Raw genomic sequence first — 19,582 nt, 5'->3', positions numbered from 1 at the left:
AACTGCACTGGTAGAACAAGCCTCACGGGTGACTGGGTCTAGCACTGAGGCTTTCACTGTCAGTGTAGAAACGATGGCCATTTTCAATTCCCTAGCAGTGTTGGTGGGAGAGGCAGGGAAATCCCTCCTCAACTATTGCCAGCAGTTCCCTGTCCCACAGAACTGCAGAGAGGCACTTGCACTGAGGAGGTCAATTTTAAGTTAAGCATCTTGTTTCTTTCCTTCCCTGAACCAATTCAAAAAATATTGGATATAAAGAAAGTAAATGCAACTCTCAAGGTTCCCCGTTTTCTACATGAAAACTCTGAGATCCAACTTTGAGGTCCGTCATAGCATGATAGAGGCATATCTGCACATAGCCATCAGGCTAGAGCACCAGAGATTCCTGAATTCATGGTCCTAAGGGAACATTTTCAGTTTTGAGCCCTTCTCGTCAGCTGGCGATGGCTCCACATACCTTCACCAAGGTGAGGGTGGTGGGGGCAGCTGCATTGCAAAAGGAGTGTGTTGGTGTATCCATATCTGGATGACTGGCTTATTCATGCGAAATCAAATGACCTCTGTCAACCATCAGTACAAAAGTTATCAATGCGCTTGAAGTCCCTAGGATGGTTGGTGAGCCTAGCAATGAGCCATTTAGTCTTCTTACAAACTTTGGAGTATCTGGGAACTCAGTTCAACACACTGGTGGAGAGATTGCTGAAATTGCAGAGTCCGATTAGGCTTCTGCTAGAGCTTTCAATGCCCAGGGTCTGGGACTGTTTACAGGTCTGGGTTCTATGACATTGACATTGAAATTAATGCATTGGGCTTTTGCAGATATGCGGCCTCTGCAGGGGGCTCTACTCCCGCTGGAATCCAGTATTGGAAGAGTTTCATCTTCCTCATCCATTAGAGGGGAAGCCATGGACAGCTTTTGTGATACTTACTCGCACCAGTTTCGAGCATGGTGTGGAATTAGAGGTTCTGAATTGGATAATAGTCACCACCGATGCAAGCCTCTCTGGATGGAGGAGTGGTGTGGCAAGTTCAGTTGGCGCAGGGCCAGTGGTCGAAATAGGAGGCCTCATGGCCTATCAATCAATTAGAGATGAAAGCGGTGCATTTTGTGTTGCTTGCCTGTCTTCCAAGGTTACACGGCCTTCCAGTGCGGATCCTATCAGACAATGCGATGACGTGGACTACATCAACCGTCAAGGCGGAACCAAGAATCAGGCAGTGGTTCAAGAGGCCTGAGAATTGATTTTCTGGGCAAGAACAGCATTTGGAGCTGCTGGCAGTGTCTCACAAATCCCGAAGTGAACTACATTCAGGTGGATCTTATCAGTCAGAGAAAGTTAGACCCCGGGAAATAGGAACTGTTGTAGGCAGTGATGTCTAATTCATGGAAGATGGGGATATTCCGACCAAAGAGAACACCAAGGCATCATGGTTTTATAGCTGCTGAACAGAACAGGGCGCAAAGGAATCTGAGCTCTGGTGCTGCCATGAACTCGAGGGATTCTTCTTTTGTCTTCCTTCCCGTGGCCTCTGGTGGACAAGGGATTACAGCAGATAGAGAAACATCCAGGCAACATGATCCTGGTAGCTCCAAAATGGGCACATCAACCATGCTTTCCAGATCTGATCAACATGGCCATAGATGGGCTCCTGAGCTTTGGACACCAGTCGACTGTTTTCCACCAGCGCCCAATATTTTTGGGTCAGGTGGCTCACTTCTGTCTTGCAGCTTTGCTTTTGAGAGGAGACAACTGAGATGGAGGGGATATTCAGAAGTGGTTATTTCCAACTTCTACATCCTTGACGTATATGCGAGTTTGGAGGATCTTAGAGTCCTGGTATGCTGTTGACGGAGTGCAGCCTCAGTCTGTTCAGGCTATGGAAAGGTTCTGGTTAAGGGATTGGCCTTTAACTCTGAGTGTCTAGGTAGTGACATTGGGTTGTCTCCGAGATAAGTGCAAAGGGTATCCTCTGTCCGCACATCTGGATGTTCTATGTTTCCTTCAGGGAGCTAAGAACTTGTGTCCTCAGGTGTGGAACATTTGCCCATCTTGGAGTCTGAATCTAGTCCTTAGAGCAGAGCTTTCCAAACTGTGTGTCGCGACATGTTAGTATGTCGCCTGCAGTGTGCAGGTGTCGCGCAAGCCCGGTCAACTCCAACGCGAGTTTGGGGCTTTTTTTTCCTAGCAATTCACTTTTTTTTTTTTCAGTTCGTGGGTTGCTTATTATTGGGTGATTTATTTTCTGTCAAATCGTGGTTTTTTTGGGTTTGGTGGGTGGGACTTGTGCCCAGCTGTCCCTGATTGGCTGCTGCTGCTGATGAGGCCTGGCCACGAGGAGTACTGACTGCAAGCAACAGTGTCTGGTGATCATGGAAGGTGTTATGCAGCATGGCAGGCTTGAACCCTGAAGGGAGTGAAGCACTTAACTGGCAACAATCAAAAAGAAGAGGTACATGAGTGTGGGGGACAGACATGTGCTTGGGGGGAAGAGAGATGAGTGTGTGGGGGACAGACATGTGCTGGGGGATGGGGGGAGAGATGAGTGTGTGTGTGTGGGACAGACATGTGCTTGGGCTTGTTTTTTTGGAAAATAGCGTTTGTTTTTTCATGAAACACTGACAACAATCAAAAAGAAGAGGTACATGAGTGTGGGGGCCAGACATGTGCTGGGGGGGGGGAGAGATGTGTATGGGGGCCAGATATGTGCTTGGGGGGGGGAGAGATGAGTGTGTGGGGGCCAGATATGTGCTGGGGGGGGGGGAAGAGATGAGTGTGGGGGGGACAGACATGTGCTGGGGGGGGAGATATTAGTGTGTGGGGGACAGACAATTTTTATTACTGTTACTCAAATTATAACAACATTAATCTTGGAATATATATTTTTAATATAAATGAAAGGTTTTCATGAGATAGGTTGTGTCGTGAAACATTTTATTTATGTATTTATTTAAGGAAACATACATAAATTGTCGAAATACGTTTTGTTTGTTTAACCTTTAACCTCTGGTTTGCTAGTAGACTGAATTACTGTGTCGTGAAATTGTTTGTCTAAAAAGTGTGTCACATGAAAAGTTTGGAAAGCTCTGCCTTAGAGGATTGTGTGAGATTCTATTTGAACCACTAAAGAGAGCTATAGTTAAAGACTTGACTCTTAAAGTGGTTTTCTTGGTTGCTATTTGTTCAGCCAGGAGAATTTTGGAGCTCGGGCATTGTCATGTTGAGATCCCTGCCTACAGATGTCTGATTCGGGAGTAACTTTATGCATGGTGCCTTCTTTTCTGCCTGAGGTAGTCTCGGCATGCCATCTTAGACAATAGAGCCTCCAGCTTTTATGGATTTGGATTCCTCTATGCCTAATGAGTGGGGTTGCTTTAGGCCAGTGGTTATCAACCCTGTCCTGGGGACCCCCCCAGCCAGTTGGGTTTTCAGGATATCCACAATGAATATGCATGAGAGAAAATTTGCATGTTATGGAGGCAGTGTATGCAAATTTTCTCTCATGCATATTCATTGTGGATATCCTGAAAACCCGACTGGCTGGGGGGGTCCCCAGGACAGGGTTGAGAACCACTGCTTTAGGCTCTTAGACTGAAGGAATGTATTATTGAGGTATGTAAAGGTCACTTATGATTTCCATATATCGCATCTCCTCTTTGTAGATCATATCACTTTTTTGTATTGTAAAGTGGTCCAGAGAAGGGAAATAAGTCGTTTAAGGCTACAATTATATGGTGGCTGAAGAAAATGATCGAGTCGACTTAAACATTTCTAAAGGATGCCTGCTGCCAGGGGGTTTAGGGGCATAATTGATGCATTCTCAGGCGACTTCCTGCACTGAGTCACATCAGGTGTTGCCACATGAAATTTTCTGGGTGGCTACTGGGAAGTTGTTGACCACTTTTGCTAGGCATTATTGTTTGGATGTCGGGGCTCCAGCTTCCATGTGCTTTAGTGAGATTGTTCTATGAATAGAACTCTCTATGTCCCACCTGAATTAAGGGGAACTTAAGTACATCCCAGGAGTCTGGACTGATCTGGGTACATACAGGGAAAGGAAAATTGGATCTTTATCTGCTAATTTTCATTCCTGTTGTACCACAGATCAGTCCAGAGGCCGCCCATTTACTGGGGGAGAGTCTGCCGCTCATATACTAATGTTTTGTTTATAGTGCAGAGTTGTTGGAGGTTTTCAATGCTGATCACTTATGTTAAATTTGGGAAACGAATGTTCCATTGTCTTTTTGGGCAACTTCATCTTCTTCTGGCTCATTGGAGAGGAGCGAGTTTGCTTAGAAGCTTGCTTAGTAATTTATGGTTGTTTGTCATCTTGACTTGGGTACAGGTCAATACTGAGGGACTGCAGGTGGCACACTGGGTTATGTACAGTGACAGTGAAATTGCCTCCATCTGCTGGCAGGGAGGCAAAACCCAGGAGTCTGGACTGATCTGTGATACTACAGGAACAAAATTAGCAGGTAAGAACCAATTTTCCTTTAACAGACTGTCTATGTCTTGGCCCTTTGTACAAATTTGTCATGATGCCAAGTGCCAGAAATGCAGACCGCAGCAGCTAATGTGCTCAGCCCAACTTCACACAAGGCAGGAGGTGAGACAGATCTGTTACACCTAACCTAACCAATCAAAAACCTTCAAATGTTGGAGAAGCACTGTGGATTAGGAGAAATAACACAAAAGGAGGACATGGGATGAAAGGAGGAGAGTATCACAATAGAGAAGGTGGGAGTGTTGGAGGAGGAACAAAAAGAAAAAGTAACAGGTTGGTCAGAATATTTGTTACAGGAAAGCTCTGATGCTAGGCACTAAGTATGTGGTTTGATTTTCCTTAATTTTTATATTCCCCTCCCAACTTAATCTAATCATTGCAGCAAAAATCTTCTTGGCAGGGATCACAGAGCAAAGCTCCCTCTGGAACTCAGAATCCAACTTCTAGGTATTTGTTATAGTGTGATGGTTACCAGGGGCTGTGAACTCTACCTTTGCAGCCTCAGCTGGCCCGGGAGCAGAAGCTCGACTTGGGAATTGAACCCAGATCCTCCACATGGCAGCGTGCACCACATACCACCGGGCCACCCTAAAATCATTTAAATTGCTAATTACCATGCCAGTCCACAAATAAGGGTCCATTTAAATTGCATTTCCATTAATTTTTACTTATGATGTCCTGCTTTTTATATTGTCAATGATCAGTGAACAGTTTTGTTTTGGTTATCCATCTATTTTGTTTTGTTTTATTAATATTGCTGTTCTGTGTACTGAGTTTCATATATATTTTCTCCTTAGTTGCTGAAGACTCTCTTTGGGACAAATTTATCATCACAATTTGATGGATCATCCTCAAACCCCAATAAATCTCAAGGCAAAGCCCAGCGTTTAGGCTCTTCTAATCTGAGGCCTGGTCTTTACCATTACTGCTTCATGGCACCTTACACGCACTTTACGCAAGCCCTGGCTGATGCCAGTCTGAGAAACATGGTGCAGGCAGAGCAGGAACAGGATGCTTCTGGGTAACGTTCAACAATCTGGTTTTATTTGTGTGTTAATATTGAATTTGCAAAGAATGTTTTGTGCAGTTTTAATTAGATGGTGACTGTAATGGTTCCTGGTCTGAGAAGAGAGGAATCTCTCTTAAATTTTGGATGACTATGGAGAAGAAGAGGTTTATTCCTGGGTAAATAAAAGTGCAGCTGTTGATTTTGAAAATTCATTTCTAGACAAAATTTGGTGGTGTTTCCATTTGGGAAGAACTGGCCACCATGTGTTTATTTGTGACTACTTTGCATGGTACAGTTGTTGAGTCAGTCACAGAGCAGGGTGAAGTATACGAAAAGTTAAGTTGAAATGCAGGGGATGAAGAACATGGTTAATTCAAATTTAGAAAAATCCATATACATACTCACTGTAATGAAATGTCATCTGAGGTATCCAACATACTACTTTAATGGCTAATAAATACTTTGCTCCTAGGGGTTTGCACAGTGAAACAGAAATGAAGGACTTTTGTCCTGTTCGTGCTATCATAGCAGATTGATATCTCTCACAGAGGTGTTGGGTACATGCTGAGATAGACCAAACATGTTAATCTTCCTGATCAAATAGGCATTTTCTGCAGCATTTTCTCCTTGACTATAGCAGGTGTTCTCATCTCCTGTACTCTAGGTCCACAAGCAGGTCTGATTTTCAGGGTAACTGAAAATTATTTTCAGGGTAAAATCCCTTTTGGAGTTCTTCCATCGATCAAAGCTAATTTATATAACTGGGGGATACCACAGGGCCATTGCAGAATCTCTTCCAGAAAACTTTGGAAAAATCCATGCATTGAGTACCCTGTTCATTCATGTGACCCACATTTGTGGTTGGTGAATTGCTGTCTTCAAAGAACACGTACTATAGTTAAGCAGCTTCACTTTATTCCAGCATTTGTAGGCTTTGCTATTTCCTAATTTAGTCTGTGAATTAGTTTTGTGTCTCGGTATATCTGTTTGCATGTGTGTATATATAATATATATATGTGTGTGTGTGTGTATGAAAATACATATGAAAGATGGAATGCAGCTTTAATCTGTTTTTCTACCGTATTATGATTGTTTTATCAGGTGGTTTGATGTACTGCAGAAGGTTTCTTCACAACTGAAATCTAGCCTTACAAGTGTTACAAAACAGCGTGCTGACAAGGTATTTAAAAGTTATTTCTCTGTAACACAAATTTTTATATAATGCCAAATATTTGCATGGAATTTCATTTCAGGAAAGGATTGAGCATTATTTCAGAGCTTATCCCTGATAGTTATTAGTGTTTTGAGATTTTAGTTGAAATATGAATACATATGTTTTATTTTTATGTGGTGTTAGGAATACAGACGATTCTCATTAGTCATGAAGGTACAGTAGGTAAGGAGTTTCCCTGTCTCAAATGGTCTGCACTCTAAGGGGCCGATGCAATATGGTGCCCTGAGCGTAGCGCACTGTTAACGTGCAGTTGGACGTGGGTAGAATAGGCGCTAACCAATCCCCTAATGCAATAAGGGGATTAGCGCCTATTCAACGCGCGTCTAATGCGGAGTGAATGCAATAGCGCTCTTCGCATGCAAATGCATGTGAATGAGGCTATTAGGCATTCACTCCCGATGCAAAAAGAAAAATGTGCGTCTCTGATGCACATTTAACTGTCATCTATTAACGCCTGCCGGGAACAGGCATTAATAGATGTGCGCATCAAAAAAAGAATAAAAGAAATAAAAGAAAAAAAAATTGACGATCGGGCCCATCACAAAAACCGACGCCAAGTTTAATGGCGTCAGTTTTCCTTAGCGGCGGACAGCCCCGAAAACAGACGCTGATAAACTCAGCGTTGGTTTTCAGCGAACTAGTCACGAAAACCAGTGCCAGGTGTATCGGCTTCGGTTTTCGTGACTGCCGTATGCCGGTCACAAAAACCGATGCCGAAAACAGACGCCGGGTTTATCTGCTTCCCACACTTTTCCTGCTGTACTTTTTTTTTTTCCTTTTCTATTAAAGTTTACATTTAAATACAGTTAGTCTGCACAGGTCTTGAGGATTTGCGTTTTATTCTTACCCAGCTTCCTAGGCTGACAGAATAAAGGTAAGCGGCTATGCCAGCCAAAGCAGGGCTCTGAAATGAAATCACACATACCGGCTGATTTCTGATGCAGGAGGCTGCTCCAGCTGGTTTGATGCCCCATATCCAGCACGTGATGCCCGTCCTGCAGAAGCGACTAAAACCAACGGCGGGTTTATCGGTGTCGGTTTTCGTGACCGGCGTACGGCAGTCACGAAAACCGTTTGGGTTCGCGTTAGCAAGGACCCTAGCGCATCCTTGCTAACGCAACCCCCTAATTTAAATATTGCATGGCGCTCCCCTTTCGGGCGCCATGCGCGTGCTAAGAGAGCGGGCGCTGACTGTTCAGCACCCGCTTTCTAGGCGACTTTATTGCATTGGCCCCTAAGTGGCTGATGAACCATACAGCTTTTTAAAGCAGTGAGGACAGTGACTGTAACTGCAAGGGCAAGTGTAGCTGGCTCATGAGTGGCACTGAGGCATTCAGTCTCAAAGATTAGACTTCTGCCCTTGGACAGTAAGCAGGCTTATGCAACCCAGAAAGCAAAGGGAAAAAAAAAAGAGTGAAAAGACCAAAAATGCTCCTGAGAGTGTATAGCAGTATCTTTTAGGGCTGAATATTTGTGAGTAGACTTGCACCCAAGATGACTTTCTAGAGGGTCATTTTCAAAGTGCCCTCAGAAGCACAAGGTCCATGGGTACTTTTAACCCACAAGACTTTGAAACAGTTTTAAAAGGGAAAACGTTTCCTTTGAAAATTGTTAAATGAAAAGTATCCTCACAACTTTCAGGCCGATTCAGTAAAGTCCGCGGGAGAGCGGGCGAACAGGCCACTCGCCTGTGTGCACAATTCTGTATTTAAATGAGGCCCGGCAGTAGAAACAGGCAAAAGGAGGCGCTAGGGACATTAGCGCGTCCCTAGCGCCTCCTTTTGGCCCGGAGCAGCGGCTGTCAGCGGGTTTGACAGCTGATGCTCAATTTTGCCGGTGTCAGTTCTCGAGCCCGCTGACAGCCACAGGCTCAGAAACCGGACGCCGGCAAAATTGAGCGTCCAGTTTTCGACCCGACAGCCGCGGTCCGACTTCACATTTAAAAAAAAAATTTTTTTTTTACTTTTTTTTACCCTTTGGGACCTCCGACTTAATATCGCCATGATATTAAGTCGGAGGGTGCACAAAAAAGCAGTTTTTACTGCTTTTCTGTGCACTTTCCCGGTGCCCAAAGAAATTAGTGCCTACCTTTGGATTTTCTGAATCGCGTGGGAATACCTAATAGGGCCCTCAACATGCATTTGCATGTTGAGGGCCCTATTGGGTTCGGCGGGTTGGACGCACGTTTTCGGCCCCTTACTGAATAAGGGGTAAGGGAAAATTCGCGTCCAATGGCGGGTTAACTGTGCTGTATCGGCCCGTTTGTGAGGGTACTTTTTCAAGGTAAAATACATGTGTACTTGCAAGCCCCTCCCAACACCGTCCTAGGAACACTTCCTGTCACCGCAGCTACATAGGGTTGGCACTTTTATAAAATCTCATTTCTGTTGCATTTTGGCTTCCTGTCGACAGGGTCACAGAAGTACGTGGAACTTTTTAGAGATTATTCCTTTGATGTTTGAATTGTTTGCTTCACAATTTTTATTTGGATTTTGACGCTTGCCCCATATTTTGTGACTTTCCTGCTGCTTAAAAATATATATAAAAAAAAAAAAAGTGCGCACTTTCAAATATAGGGGTAAATGATAGATATTTAAGGGCATAGCTTGGAATAGTGGAACCCCAAGTGTCTTGATACCTCATTTGTTTTTTGGTACCTTCCTTTCACACTGTTTGTGTAGTGCTGTTTGAAAGATTCTTTGATTTTTACCCCTTTTTTTTCTATGCTGGTTCATCATTGGGGATTGTGGAAGCCCTCATCTGTTGTGAAGAATTTCTAGAAAATTTGTGCCAGCCCTTTCAGTATGAATCTAGCCATGTTTGTCTTAAATAACTTAAATAATTAAACATTTCCTACATGTGTGACCACTTTCCAAAGTTTTGCATTCAAGAGGACTTCATTGTATTTAAAGTGGCATTTGAGCTTTAAAATTGTTAGAAGTTGAAATTGCAATTTCTTTTATTTCAGAATGCCATTCACAATCACATTCGTTTGTTTGAACCTCTTGTTATAAAAGCCTTAAAGCAATATACCACCACCACATCTGTGCAGCTACAAAGACAAGTTTTAGACTTGCTTGCGCAGCTGGTTCAACTGCGTGTTAACTACTGTCTCTTGGATTCTGAACAGGTTGGTTTATTGTCCCTTTTCTGTTTGTTTCCTTAGACTTGCCAAATTAGATCCTAGATAAGAGAACTATTACGCTTATCCAGGCATAATCATGTAACTGATATCTGATTGCATCTTCCATGCTTAAGGGTTTGTTTGATAAATATACAGACATGCCTAGAAGTTATTACTTTTCAAGACAGCAGGAAATTGTGAACTTAAATCTCTCTTCTCCATCTACAAGGTTAAGCTTTTATATTAATACTTACCTTAAGACACAGACTGTAGCAAACTTAAGTCTTTTTCCCTAAAATGCATATACTGAATATTAGAAAGTCACATTCCAACTTTAAAAGCATGCTCGTTATCTATCATTTTTTTTTTAGGTTATAAAATAAGATGTCTATATATTTCAGAAACCGTGGGTCACTACATGCAAGATAGTTTGGCCCTGAAAGAAGCACATTTTATAATGTGCTTTATTTCAAAAGTCTTTCATAGGTAGTGTCTGGTTTGTTAGCTGAAAACAGACTGCCCAGTTATGATGCTGGTAACGTATGGTTCTCAAAGCATTCATGATGCATAAATCTATTGGCGCTGTGGTGTGTCCAAAAAAGAGCAAAAAAATCCCCCCAAAATATCACAAAAAAGGGGATCAATAGGAAAAAAACAATGCTCACATGTAAGCTAATTCAGATCTGAATCATATTTTGTCTTTGTAAGAAAAATGTTTTTTGAAAAACAAATTTATTGCTTTTGTTATACTACATACAGGTGTGTATAATTGTATAAACCGCATCAGCAAGCCAAGCAGCATAACTCCTGCATTGGGTGAGATCGCTCGGTCTTCTCAGTCATTTGCGGTATCTTTTTTTAGCGGTATCTTACTAGAAAAGAGTTTGTCACCAAATATATGAAGGACAGTATTAGCTCCAAATTGTCCAATAGATATATTAAAGTTTTTATAACAATGGGCTTACTGTGCAGATGTATATTAGTATTTCAAAGCATAGTCTGAGCTCACTGTGCAGATGTATATTAGTGTTTCAAAACATAGTCAAACTACAAAATGGAACTCCAAAAAGGCTCAACAACGGCCGAAGTTTCGCTGTGAAGCTTCATCAGGAGCCTATCTTTTCAATCTTCTACCAGGAACAAAATTATCCCCATTAAATATGCAATACAAGCCAACTCGGGACTGCAATGTCTCCTGCTTGTTTTCAATGCCGAACAGAGTTGGGTTTCCAATGTGAAATTTTTCATCATTTTACTATTCTTCTGAATTCTATGATATAAGACTGAGGGGATGATGTCACCCATGTGTGAGGTCTAATATCTTGCTGTCCTCAGAGAACAGCTCATAAGGTAAGCAACTCTGCTGTCTGACCAACAATATTGACATCCCTAGCTCTTCAATCATGTGTGGCAACACTTGCTGACAGAGCACGGAGAAAGTGAACTGGTTCATGCTTGCACTTTGCTCAGCCACACTCCTGCCATAGGCTTTCTGTTTGTACTGGAAACTTGGGCTGGAGAGATAGGAGGCGAAGCACCATAAGTACTGTGAGCGCATACCAGTCTCCATACTCTGTGAATGCTACCATGTGAAGCCTTCGGAGTGGGGTGGAGGGGGTAGACAAACTTGTGATGGGGGGATGGGGAGGAAGGAGAGAGACATGATCCTCCATCCCCCTAACACTGGCCATAGTCTGAACAGTCTCACTCAACCTCCATTTCTCTCTCTCTTGTACCAAATTGTGCAGGTCAGCGCTCTAACAGGCACTGGCTCTGCTGCTTTGTTCTAGCAGTCTGAAGCACTTCAGGCCACTGTTCTCACCAGCCCATATGGCCCACTTCTGTTTCAGCCCACTGCTTTGAAGTAGCCTGACAAACTTTAGGCCACTGCTCCCACCAGTCTGCACGGGCCAACACACTTTTGGTCTGCTCTTCTCACAGGCCATTGTGCGTTGATGCTACTTTTGACAAGCCATGCAAGCTTATGCTCTTCAAGCTATTGCTCCCTCTGGATAAATAATTTGTGTTCTAGGAAGCTTTTCATGTAGGCCAAATTTTGTGCAAAAATGTTAAATTCTGTGGGGCAAGAAATTGTGCAAGAATTCTGAATTGTACAATGACATAGAATTCCCCCAAGAGTAAATGTTTCCTTTTAGGATGAGGTGGTGGAAGGGGGAGTATGAGATGAGGGGGGTGGGTTTAGGTTACTATGAGGGCTAGGAGGTGAATAATATGCTATATAGATGCAAACCCTTCTAGCAGAAGAAACCAGTAAAAAATAAATAAATAAAAATAAAAAATTCCTTTCCAGTCCGTGACCAGAAGGGCCAAGGCAATGCAATGCAATGCTTTATTGATTTGGGGGGAGCCCAGCCAACAAAGCTCTGCCCCTCACACACCCTACCCCCTGCACCTCTCTCTCACCCCCACACAGCCCCCTCTTGCCCACTGCATTCCCTGTGCCCCAACCCCACCCCTTTTCTTTCTCCTAAACCTATCCTGTTCTTGTGCTTTTCCTTTCCCGTCTCCCCCGCAGGATCTCCCATCATTGATGATCAGTGGCAGGAGGAGGTGGTGCCTCGTGCCACATCCTCTTTGGTTGCCTAACCAGTCTGCTATTTGTAACTGTATGGCTGTGCAGCATCCCAAGTGGTTTAAAGGAGCAGTTGGGACCAGAACTGCCGAATTGGAGGATGTGGCTGACACACCGCTGCTTTACATCTCCTGCCATCAAACATAAGAACATAAGAACATGCCATACTGGGTCAGACCAAGGGTCCATCAAGCCCAGCATCCTGTTTCCAACAGTGGCCAATCCAGGCTGCAAGTACCTGGCAAATACCCAAACACTAAGTAGATCCCATGCTACTGATGCAATTAATAGCAGTGGCTATTTTCTAAGTCAACTTGATTAATAGCAGTTAATAGACTTCTCTTCCAAGAACTTATCCAAACCTTTTTTAAACCCAGCTACACTAACTGCACTAACCACATCCTCTGGCAGCAAATTCCAGAGCTTAATTGTGCATTGAGTGAAAAAGAATTTTCTCCAATTAGTTTTAAATGTGCCCCATGCTAACTTCATGGAGTGCACCCAGTCCTTCTATGATCCGAAATAGTAAATAACAGATTCACATCTACCCGTTCTAGACCTCTCCTGATTTTAAACACCTCTATCATATCCTCTCTCGGCCGTCTCTTCTCCAAGCTGAAAAGTCCTAACCTCTTTATTCTTTCCTCATAGGGGAGCTGTTCCATCCCCTTTGACATTTTGGTTGCCCTTCTCTGTACCTTCTCCATCGCAACTATATCTTTTTTGAGATGCCCAATCTTCCAGACTTGTAAGGTCCTCTTGCAATTTTTCACAATCTACTTGTGATTTAACTACTCTGAATAATTTTGCTTCATCTGCAACTTTGATTACCTCACTAGTCTAATTCCTTTCCAGATCATTTATAAATGTATTGAAAAGCACTGGTCCAAGTACAGATCCCAGAGGCACTAAACTGTTTACCATTTTTCACTGAGAAAATTGAGCATTTAATCCTACTCTCTGTTTCCTGTCTTTTAACCAGTTTTAAATGCACGAAAGGACATCGCCACCTATCCCAAAACTTTTTATTCTGCTGCATATCTGAGCTGGCCTTGTATCTTCCACATTAATTCTGCAGGAAGGGTCAGATTTTAGTTGAGCCATGGACCTTATGGCCTACCCCATTCCAACACCTATAAGAAGGGTATCTCAGACTTTCCAAATGGTTACATTTGTGGAACAGTATTTTTAGGAAATCGAAGCTCAGATAGCTTTAACATACTATGGATATTATAATCCATTTGTTCAATTATTGGAAGATTAATTGCTAGTTTTAGTGTAGAATAGACTCAAATGTGCAAAGTCCAGAATTTTACATAAATCTGAATAATTAATGTTTTCTGTCAAGACTAAACAAGAAAATTGCCCGGTTAACCTGCCAGGCTTGGCAACAATACAATATATGCTTTCTCTAATGCTCATATTTCTTTTGTGTAGGTGTTCATTGGATTTGTACTAAAGCAGTTTGAATACATTGAAGTGGGACAGTTCAGGTAAAACATTTAATTCCTTTTCACTGTGATGAACAGAATTCAGAGTCCTTAGCAGATTTCAAGGACATCTAATGTAGCTTTACATAATACAAGTCTTTATTTGAGCTGCAAATATTCTTCCAAAGACATTGCAAATATGTGGACATTTTGGGTTTCTTTTTGCAGGGAATCTGAGGCAATTATTCCTAATGTTTTTTTCTTCTTGGTATTGTTGTCCTATGAGCGTTACCACTCTAAGCAGATTATTGGAATACCTAAAATAATCCAGCTCTGTGATGGCATCATGGCAAGTGGCAGGAAAGCTGTTACACATGGTAATTATCCTTTTTTTTGTATTGTGTATTCATTTCATATTTGAAATATATTTGGATTTATTACTCTCCTTGTTGAATATGAAATTCACCTAGAGCAGTTTACAGTACATTAGAATAGCAGCATATGAGCAAAGGTCAATAGCAGCTTTACATGTCAAACATGAAATTTAAAATCAAAATTGCATTTCACTTTACAGTCAAAATTTGCACTTTCAGACTAAACCTTATATAACACTACTAGAAAATACTAATGCCTATCACAAAAATAAATACTGCAGCAAAAATGTTTGTTTTTAGCAATGTATTTAAGGGGTTTCAGGCAATGCTAGGTAGTGTCATTTAGCATCTTTTTGTTTTGGGTTTGGCATGAAAAGCCTAACAGAAGAGCCAGGCCTTTAAATGCATCCTGAAATGGGGGTAGTCATGTATTTCTCTGAGCTTTTCTGGGATAGAATTCTATTGGGCAGGAATGCTTTTCAGAAGGATTAATTGCAGATGTGTGCTCTTTTGATTTCTTTTGTCAACAGAATTGATAGAGGATCTTAGTAGTTTGGATGTTGTGTACATATTGTTTCAGTCAAGTAGATAGGTCCATCAGCGCTTAGAACTTTGAACATCAATGACAACATTTTGAATTTTGTTCTGTAGGGTATTGGTGACCAGCATGGTTTTTGTAGGTCAGGTGTGATGTGGCCATGCTTTTAGCATCCTTCTATCAGCTGAGTTTTGTATTATCTGGAGTTTGTGAAAAGCTTCATTTGTTAGACCCTTGTTCAGTCTTTGCAGTAATCCAGCTATGTGGTTCCCATGGCATGAACTACTGTGAATAGGTTTGTTGTCTTGATGAGCAGGCAGTCTTCTCAAATTTTGTAGTTGTGGAATCATGATAGTTCCAAGTCCAGTATGACTCTGAGACTTTTGACTTGTGCTTTAATGGGAGCTCATAGGTTCCGAATGGGATTTTCAGGTCCAGAAGTTTTCTGTTTTGTACTGAAAGAATTTCCATTCTTTTGGGATTTAGATGGAGTTTGTTCATTCTTGGATAGCTCTAAGGCACATGCTTAGCTTATTAATAACTATAGATGAGTCTGGGTCCATTGGTAGTATGGGCTGGACATCATCTGCATAGACATAGGCTTTTATGTCAAAACTATGGCTGAGCTGTGCCAGAGGTTTGAGGTATATATTGAACAGTATTGGTGACAGTATGGAGCTTTGGAGGAACCCACAGTCTATTATCCAAGTTGCAGATGTGTTGTCAGTTTGTTAGAAAATAATTGAACCAAATTAGGACCTTTCTGCTTAGACTGTCTTCTATTAATTGAGATACAGTGTCAAATGCTGCAGAGAAATTCGGTAGCACTAGTACTAATGCCTGGCTTGTATCACAGCACCCTAAACCCTCCCCCCCCATCCCCCCCAGCATATAAGACGACCTTCTAAAGGTAATTTGTAAACAAAGTAGAGGTCCCCAAAAACAAGCATGCTATTCCAGTAGCAAATCAAACAAACCATCCTACCAGTTCTTGCACAGTGCTTAGCCTAAAACACAGATAAATGTTGCTCAATCCAAACCTTCTGTTGCTGCCTGCAGAGCCCTGAAAAATGAGCAGAAACAGTTAAGAAATATCCTGACCTGGGCTACCGTTTGTCTATCTGACATAAGACAGACTGTGGAATACTAGCTGTCAGTACCCTGTATGATGCTGGAAGTGGCACCAATTCTGAAGGAGTGGGTTTCAGATTGCTCCACCTATAGAACAGCTGCATTAAGGGATGGCTTCAAAATTGCACTGAACTGAAATGTGCTTTAAAAGAAGCAAATTGGCATGTGTCAAAAACTGGACACCGCCAGATGGCCTAACTGAGATGTATCGCATAACATTCATTGCTGGGCATGTGACTAGCTCTAAGACCTTCTCTAAGGCAACCATCTCACCTTTCCCTTGCTATGTCTCTTTTGGACCTCCTGATTCTAAAGAGCAGTTTACTATCAATAAGCAACGCGGTGGAGGCTAGAAGGCTGTATTTATCAACCTAGCTGCTAGCCGCCAATATCACCTCACTCACTCTGAGGGCAGCAAGAAAATGATAATAAAAGCTGTGTGAAACAGAACTAGTTCATTGGGGTCTGTGGCTACTGCTGACAAAATGTGCCATAGTTTAAGCAAATATTCATGCAGGATTGGTCTACAATTAACAGATTCTTGACTTTGTCCAGCTGGCCATTATGCATTTTACTGAAAAGCCGAAGTAGGGTTAGGACAAATTTGGGCTTTTGCAAAAAAGGCAAGGCTGGCCAAGTTGGCATTTCTAGATCTTCCAATCTGCCTGGCTTGAACTACATACTGAAGTATTAAGTGAGTGGGGATAGGACCATAGCACCAAATTCAGTTCAGCCACTTCAAAATCATTCTCATTAATTCGATTTTGAAGTGCATAGAACTGAATTTGGTTGTATGCTAGAAACATCCCAGGATTGCACAACAAGATCTGATTGTATTTCTTGTCACATGTGGGAAGAATTCAGGAGACTTGCACTGGATGTCAAGGAGACAGGGACCCCCAATACCAATGCACCTCTGGGCCATTGGAGCAAAGATGCACACCAACTGCTGTGCAGATCCGTTGCACCATCCACTTAGCAGGTGTATGGAAGGGGCTGCAAAGCCTTAGTGGACTATTTGGCAAAGCAGAATGGCGGCATGGCTCTATCTCCACTCACTTAATACTTCAATGTGCAGTTCAAGCCAGGCAGATAGGAACATCCAAGAAGTGTGGTTCATGCCAGTTTGGCCAGCAGACATGTGCTTGATGATCCCAACCACAGTGAGGTAGCTGCAACAAAATACTACCCTCTTATTAGCCAAGGGATCCTTCCAATTGTGAAGGGCACCCAATTGGGAAAAGTTCAAGGAAGGTAATATCTGAAGTGACACTGGACCAAGTCTATTCAGACATGTTGCTGTGCATCAGGTGCCTTGGCAGAACAAATCAAAGTCAATTCCCCCAGAAGCGTCAGAATATAGGTCTAAGTCAAAGCCAGATACTGGGGGCAGGAGCCATATCACAGCACCATTAAAATTAGATAAGTGATGCCGTATAGCTAGATCCGCTGGAGAACCTGGAACAGGAGGAATGCCTCCTGCACCTGTGTTTCCTTTTTGGGTTTTTATGTTCACACCTCATTGTGTGTGGAGGATGTAACAGACTCTTCCTCAGTGAAGGGAGTGGTTCATTGTTCCCTTCTGGAGTCCCTTGCGCCGTATCCGAAGTTTTCATCGGGCCTGCTGCTGACTCTGATGGTTGCAGAGCTGATGATGTACCCAGATATGCTTCCTCACACTGGACAGGGGCAGCAACATTGGGTACAACCTGTGGGCCTGAACTAAGACTGACCATTTGGTGGGCTTGGTACTGTGAGGGGTTCTGAGGAATCACTCATGACCCCCAGTAACCCTGAAAAAGCCATCCTTGAGATTGGGGGTTCTGAGGTAACATTTAGTGGGAAGGGGCAATGGAAGGCCCAGCAGCCAAGGCCCAAGCTCACCAGCTAGGGCAGGTAACTTCTGATAGCCACTTAATATACAAGTCGAGGGGTGATGCCTAGGAGCTGGGTGTCAGCCTGGCTGAATTCTTTGGGACGGCATCTGACTCCAGTGGAAAGCAAGGCTTGGACACTTAATGATGATCCCTGCCACCAGGCTGTAATCCATTCATTTATTTCATTTGGTACTAGTCTTTTCAGTTTTAGGATCTACACATTTTTAGCTTGCAGAGGACAAACATTTGAGGAAAAATCCTACATACAGCAGCTGTTTCAGCACTAGATATTCACACTCACACAAACATTCAGCATGGCCCAGATAAACATGTTTGAGAGATACTGGAGAAGTAATAGTCACCATAAATGCTTCATTTACACCAGGGATGGCGAACTCCAGTCCTCGAGGGCCGCAAACAGGCCAGGTTTTCAGGATATCCACTATGAATATGCATGAGAAAGATCTGCATGCACTGCCTCCATTGGATGCAAATCTTTCTCATGCATGCTCATTGTGGATATCCTGAAAACTTGGCCTGTTTGCAGCACTCGAGGACTGGAGTTCGCCATCCCTGATTTACACCCTTCACTCCCATCTACAGACATTCCCGCAACCGTTGATTTATACCCATATATGCCTTTTATTTATTTCTAGCAGCCCTTCAGTCCAAATATATTTGTTCCAGCTCCAGGCTGGTATAACTGTTGCAAGAGTGTGGTCTCACTCTCAGCTTCCATTATATACTTTGGATAGGTATTTTTTTTTTTGTTTGGTTTTTTTTTAATACTTGAATGTCTGTATTCTCATTTGTCAAATATTTGTTGAGTGCTGAAATGTAGTACTTTTGTACTGTACCTAAAACAGAAGGCTTTCAAATGTTTTTGGTGTCCAGTAATATCTAAAGTGTCTTGCATCATTTTGTAATGTCTATACTGTTTACTGCTTTACCATGCTTGGAAAGGATCACATGATCAATTTTCCTTCATTCTATGTCAAAGCAGTATATTAACAAAAGAAGATAAGATATACCATACTGGGACAAACCAAGGGTCCATCAAGCCCAGTATCCTGTCTCCAACAGTGGCAAATCGAAGTCACAAGTAACCAAATATTAAATAGATCCCATGCTGTTAATGCTGGCAACAGGCAGTGGCTATTCCCTATTGATTAATAGTTTATGGACTTCTCCTCCAGGACCTTATCCAAACCTTTTTAAAATCCAGCTACAGTAATTGCCTTAACCACATCCTCTGGCAACAAATTCCAGAGCTTAATTAAGGAACTATACAAAATTTCAAAGCAGGATCACAAAAGAAAAAGTAAAATAAAAAAAACTAGCTTTGAATATGGCAAACCCAATTGCCCTGTAACACTATAAAAATCTTAGAATGCCGAGCTACATATATCTTCTTGTCTGTATCTACCATCTACAACCAAAGTGAACTTTCAAGGCACCACATCTCACTCAGAGAGTTGCAGGCAAACTCCAAGGAAGCTGTACAGAGAACACGATACCTACTGGCATTGATTCAGTGCCAAAACCACTTCAGTCCCAAACACTTTGCAACTCTTAAATCTTTAGTGATAAGAACTACTTCCAGTAGATGCAGGGAAATTGATTCTCAGGAATGTACACTGTAAGGAAGATAAGAATTTCTACTGGAAAAGTTTTTGTGCAAATATGCCCTACTATTGGGCATGTAATTTTTGCACATGAGTGACAGAGAGATGGGTAGCAGCAAGAGGCTGATCTTTTGCATAGTG

General features: G+C 42.4%; 1 protein-coding gene across 1 annotated transcript in view; it reads left to right on the top strand.

Annotated features, from left to right (window-relative positions):
- Positions 1-19,582, top strand: part of HTT (huntingtin) — a 797,032-nt gene that overhangs the window by 418,855 nt on the left and 358,595 nt on the right. The window contains exons 31-35 of the mRNA XM_029606726.1: positions 5,304-5,527; positions 6,617-6,695; positions 9,718-9,879; positions 13,904-13,959; positions 14,125-14,273. Of these exons, the coding sequence (XP_029462586.1) occupies positions 5,304-5,527; positions 6,617-6,695; positions 9,718-9,879; positions 13,904-13,959; positions 14,125-14,273 (670 nt within the window). The remainder of the gene's footprint in view (positions 1-5,303; positions 5,528-6,616; positions 6,696-9,717; positions 9,880-13,903; positions 13,960-14,124; positions 14,274-19,582) is intronic.

Source organism: Rhinatrema bivittatum, chromosome 1 (assembly GCF_901001135.1).
Source record: "Rhinatrema bivittatum chromosome 1, aRhiBiv1.1, whole genome shotgun sequence".
Lineage (NCBI taxonomy): Eukaryota > Metazoa > Chordata > Amphibia > Gymnophiona > Rhinatrematidae > Rhinatrema > Rhinatrema bivittatum.
The sequence above is the reverse complement of the archived record's forward strand: the minus strand, read 5'-3'. Positions and strand labels throughout refer to the sequence as shown.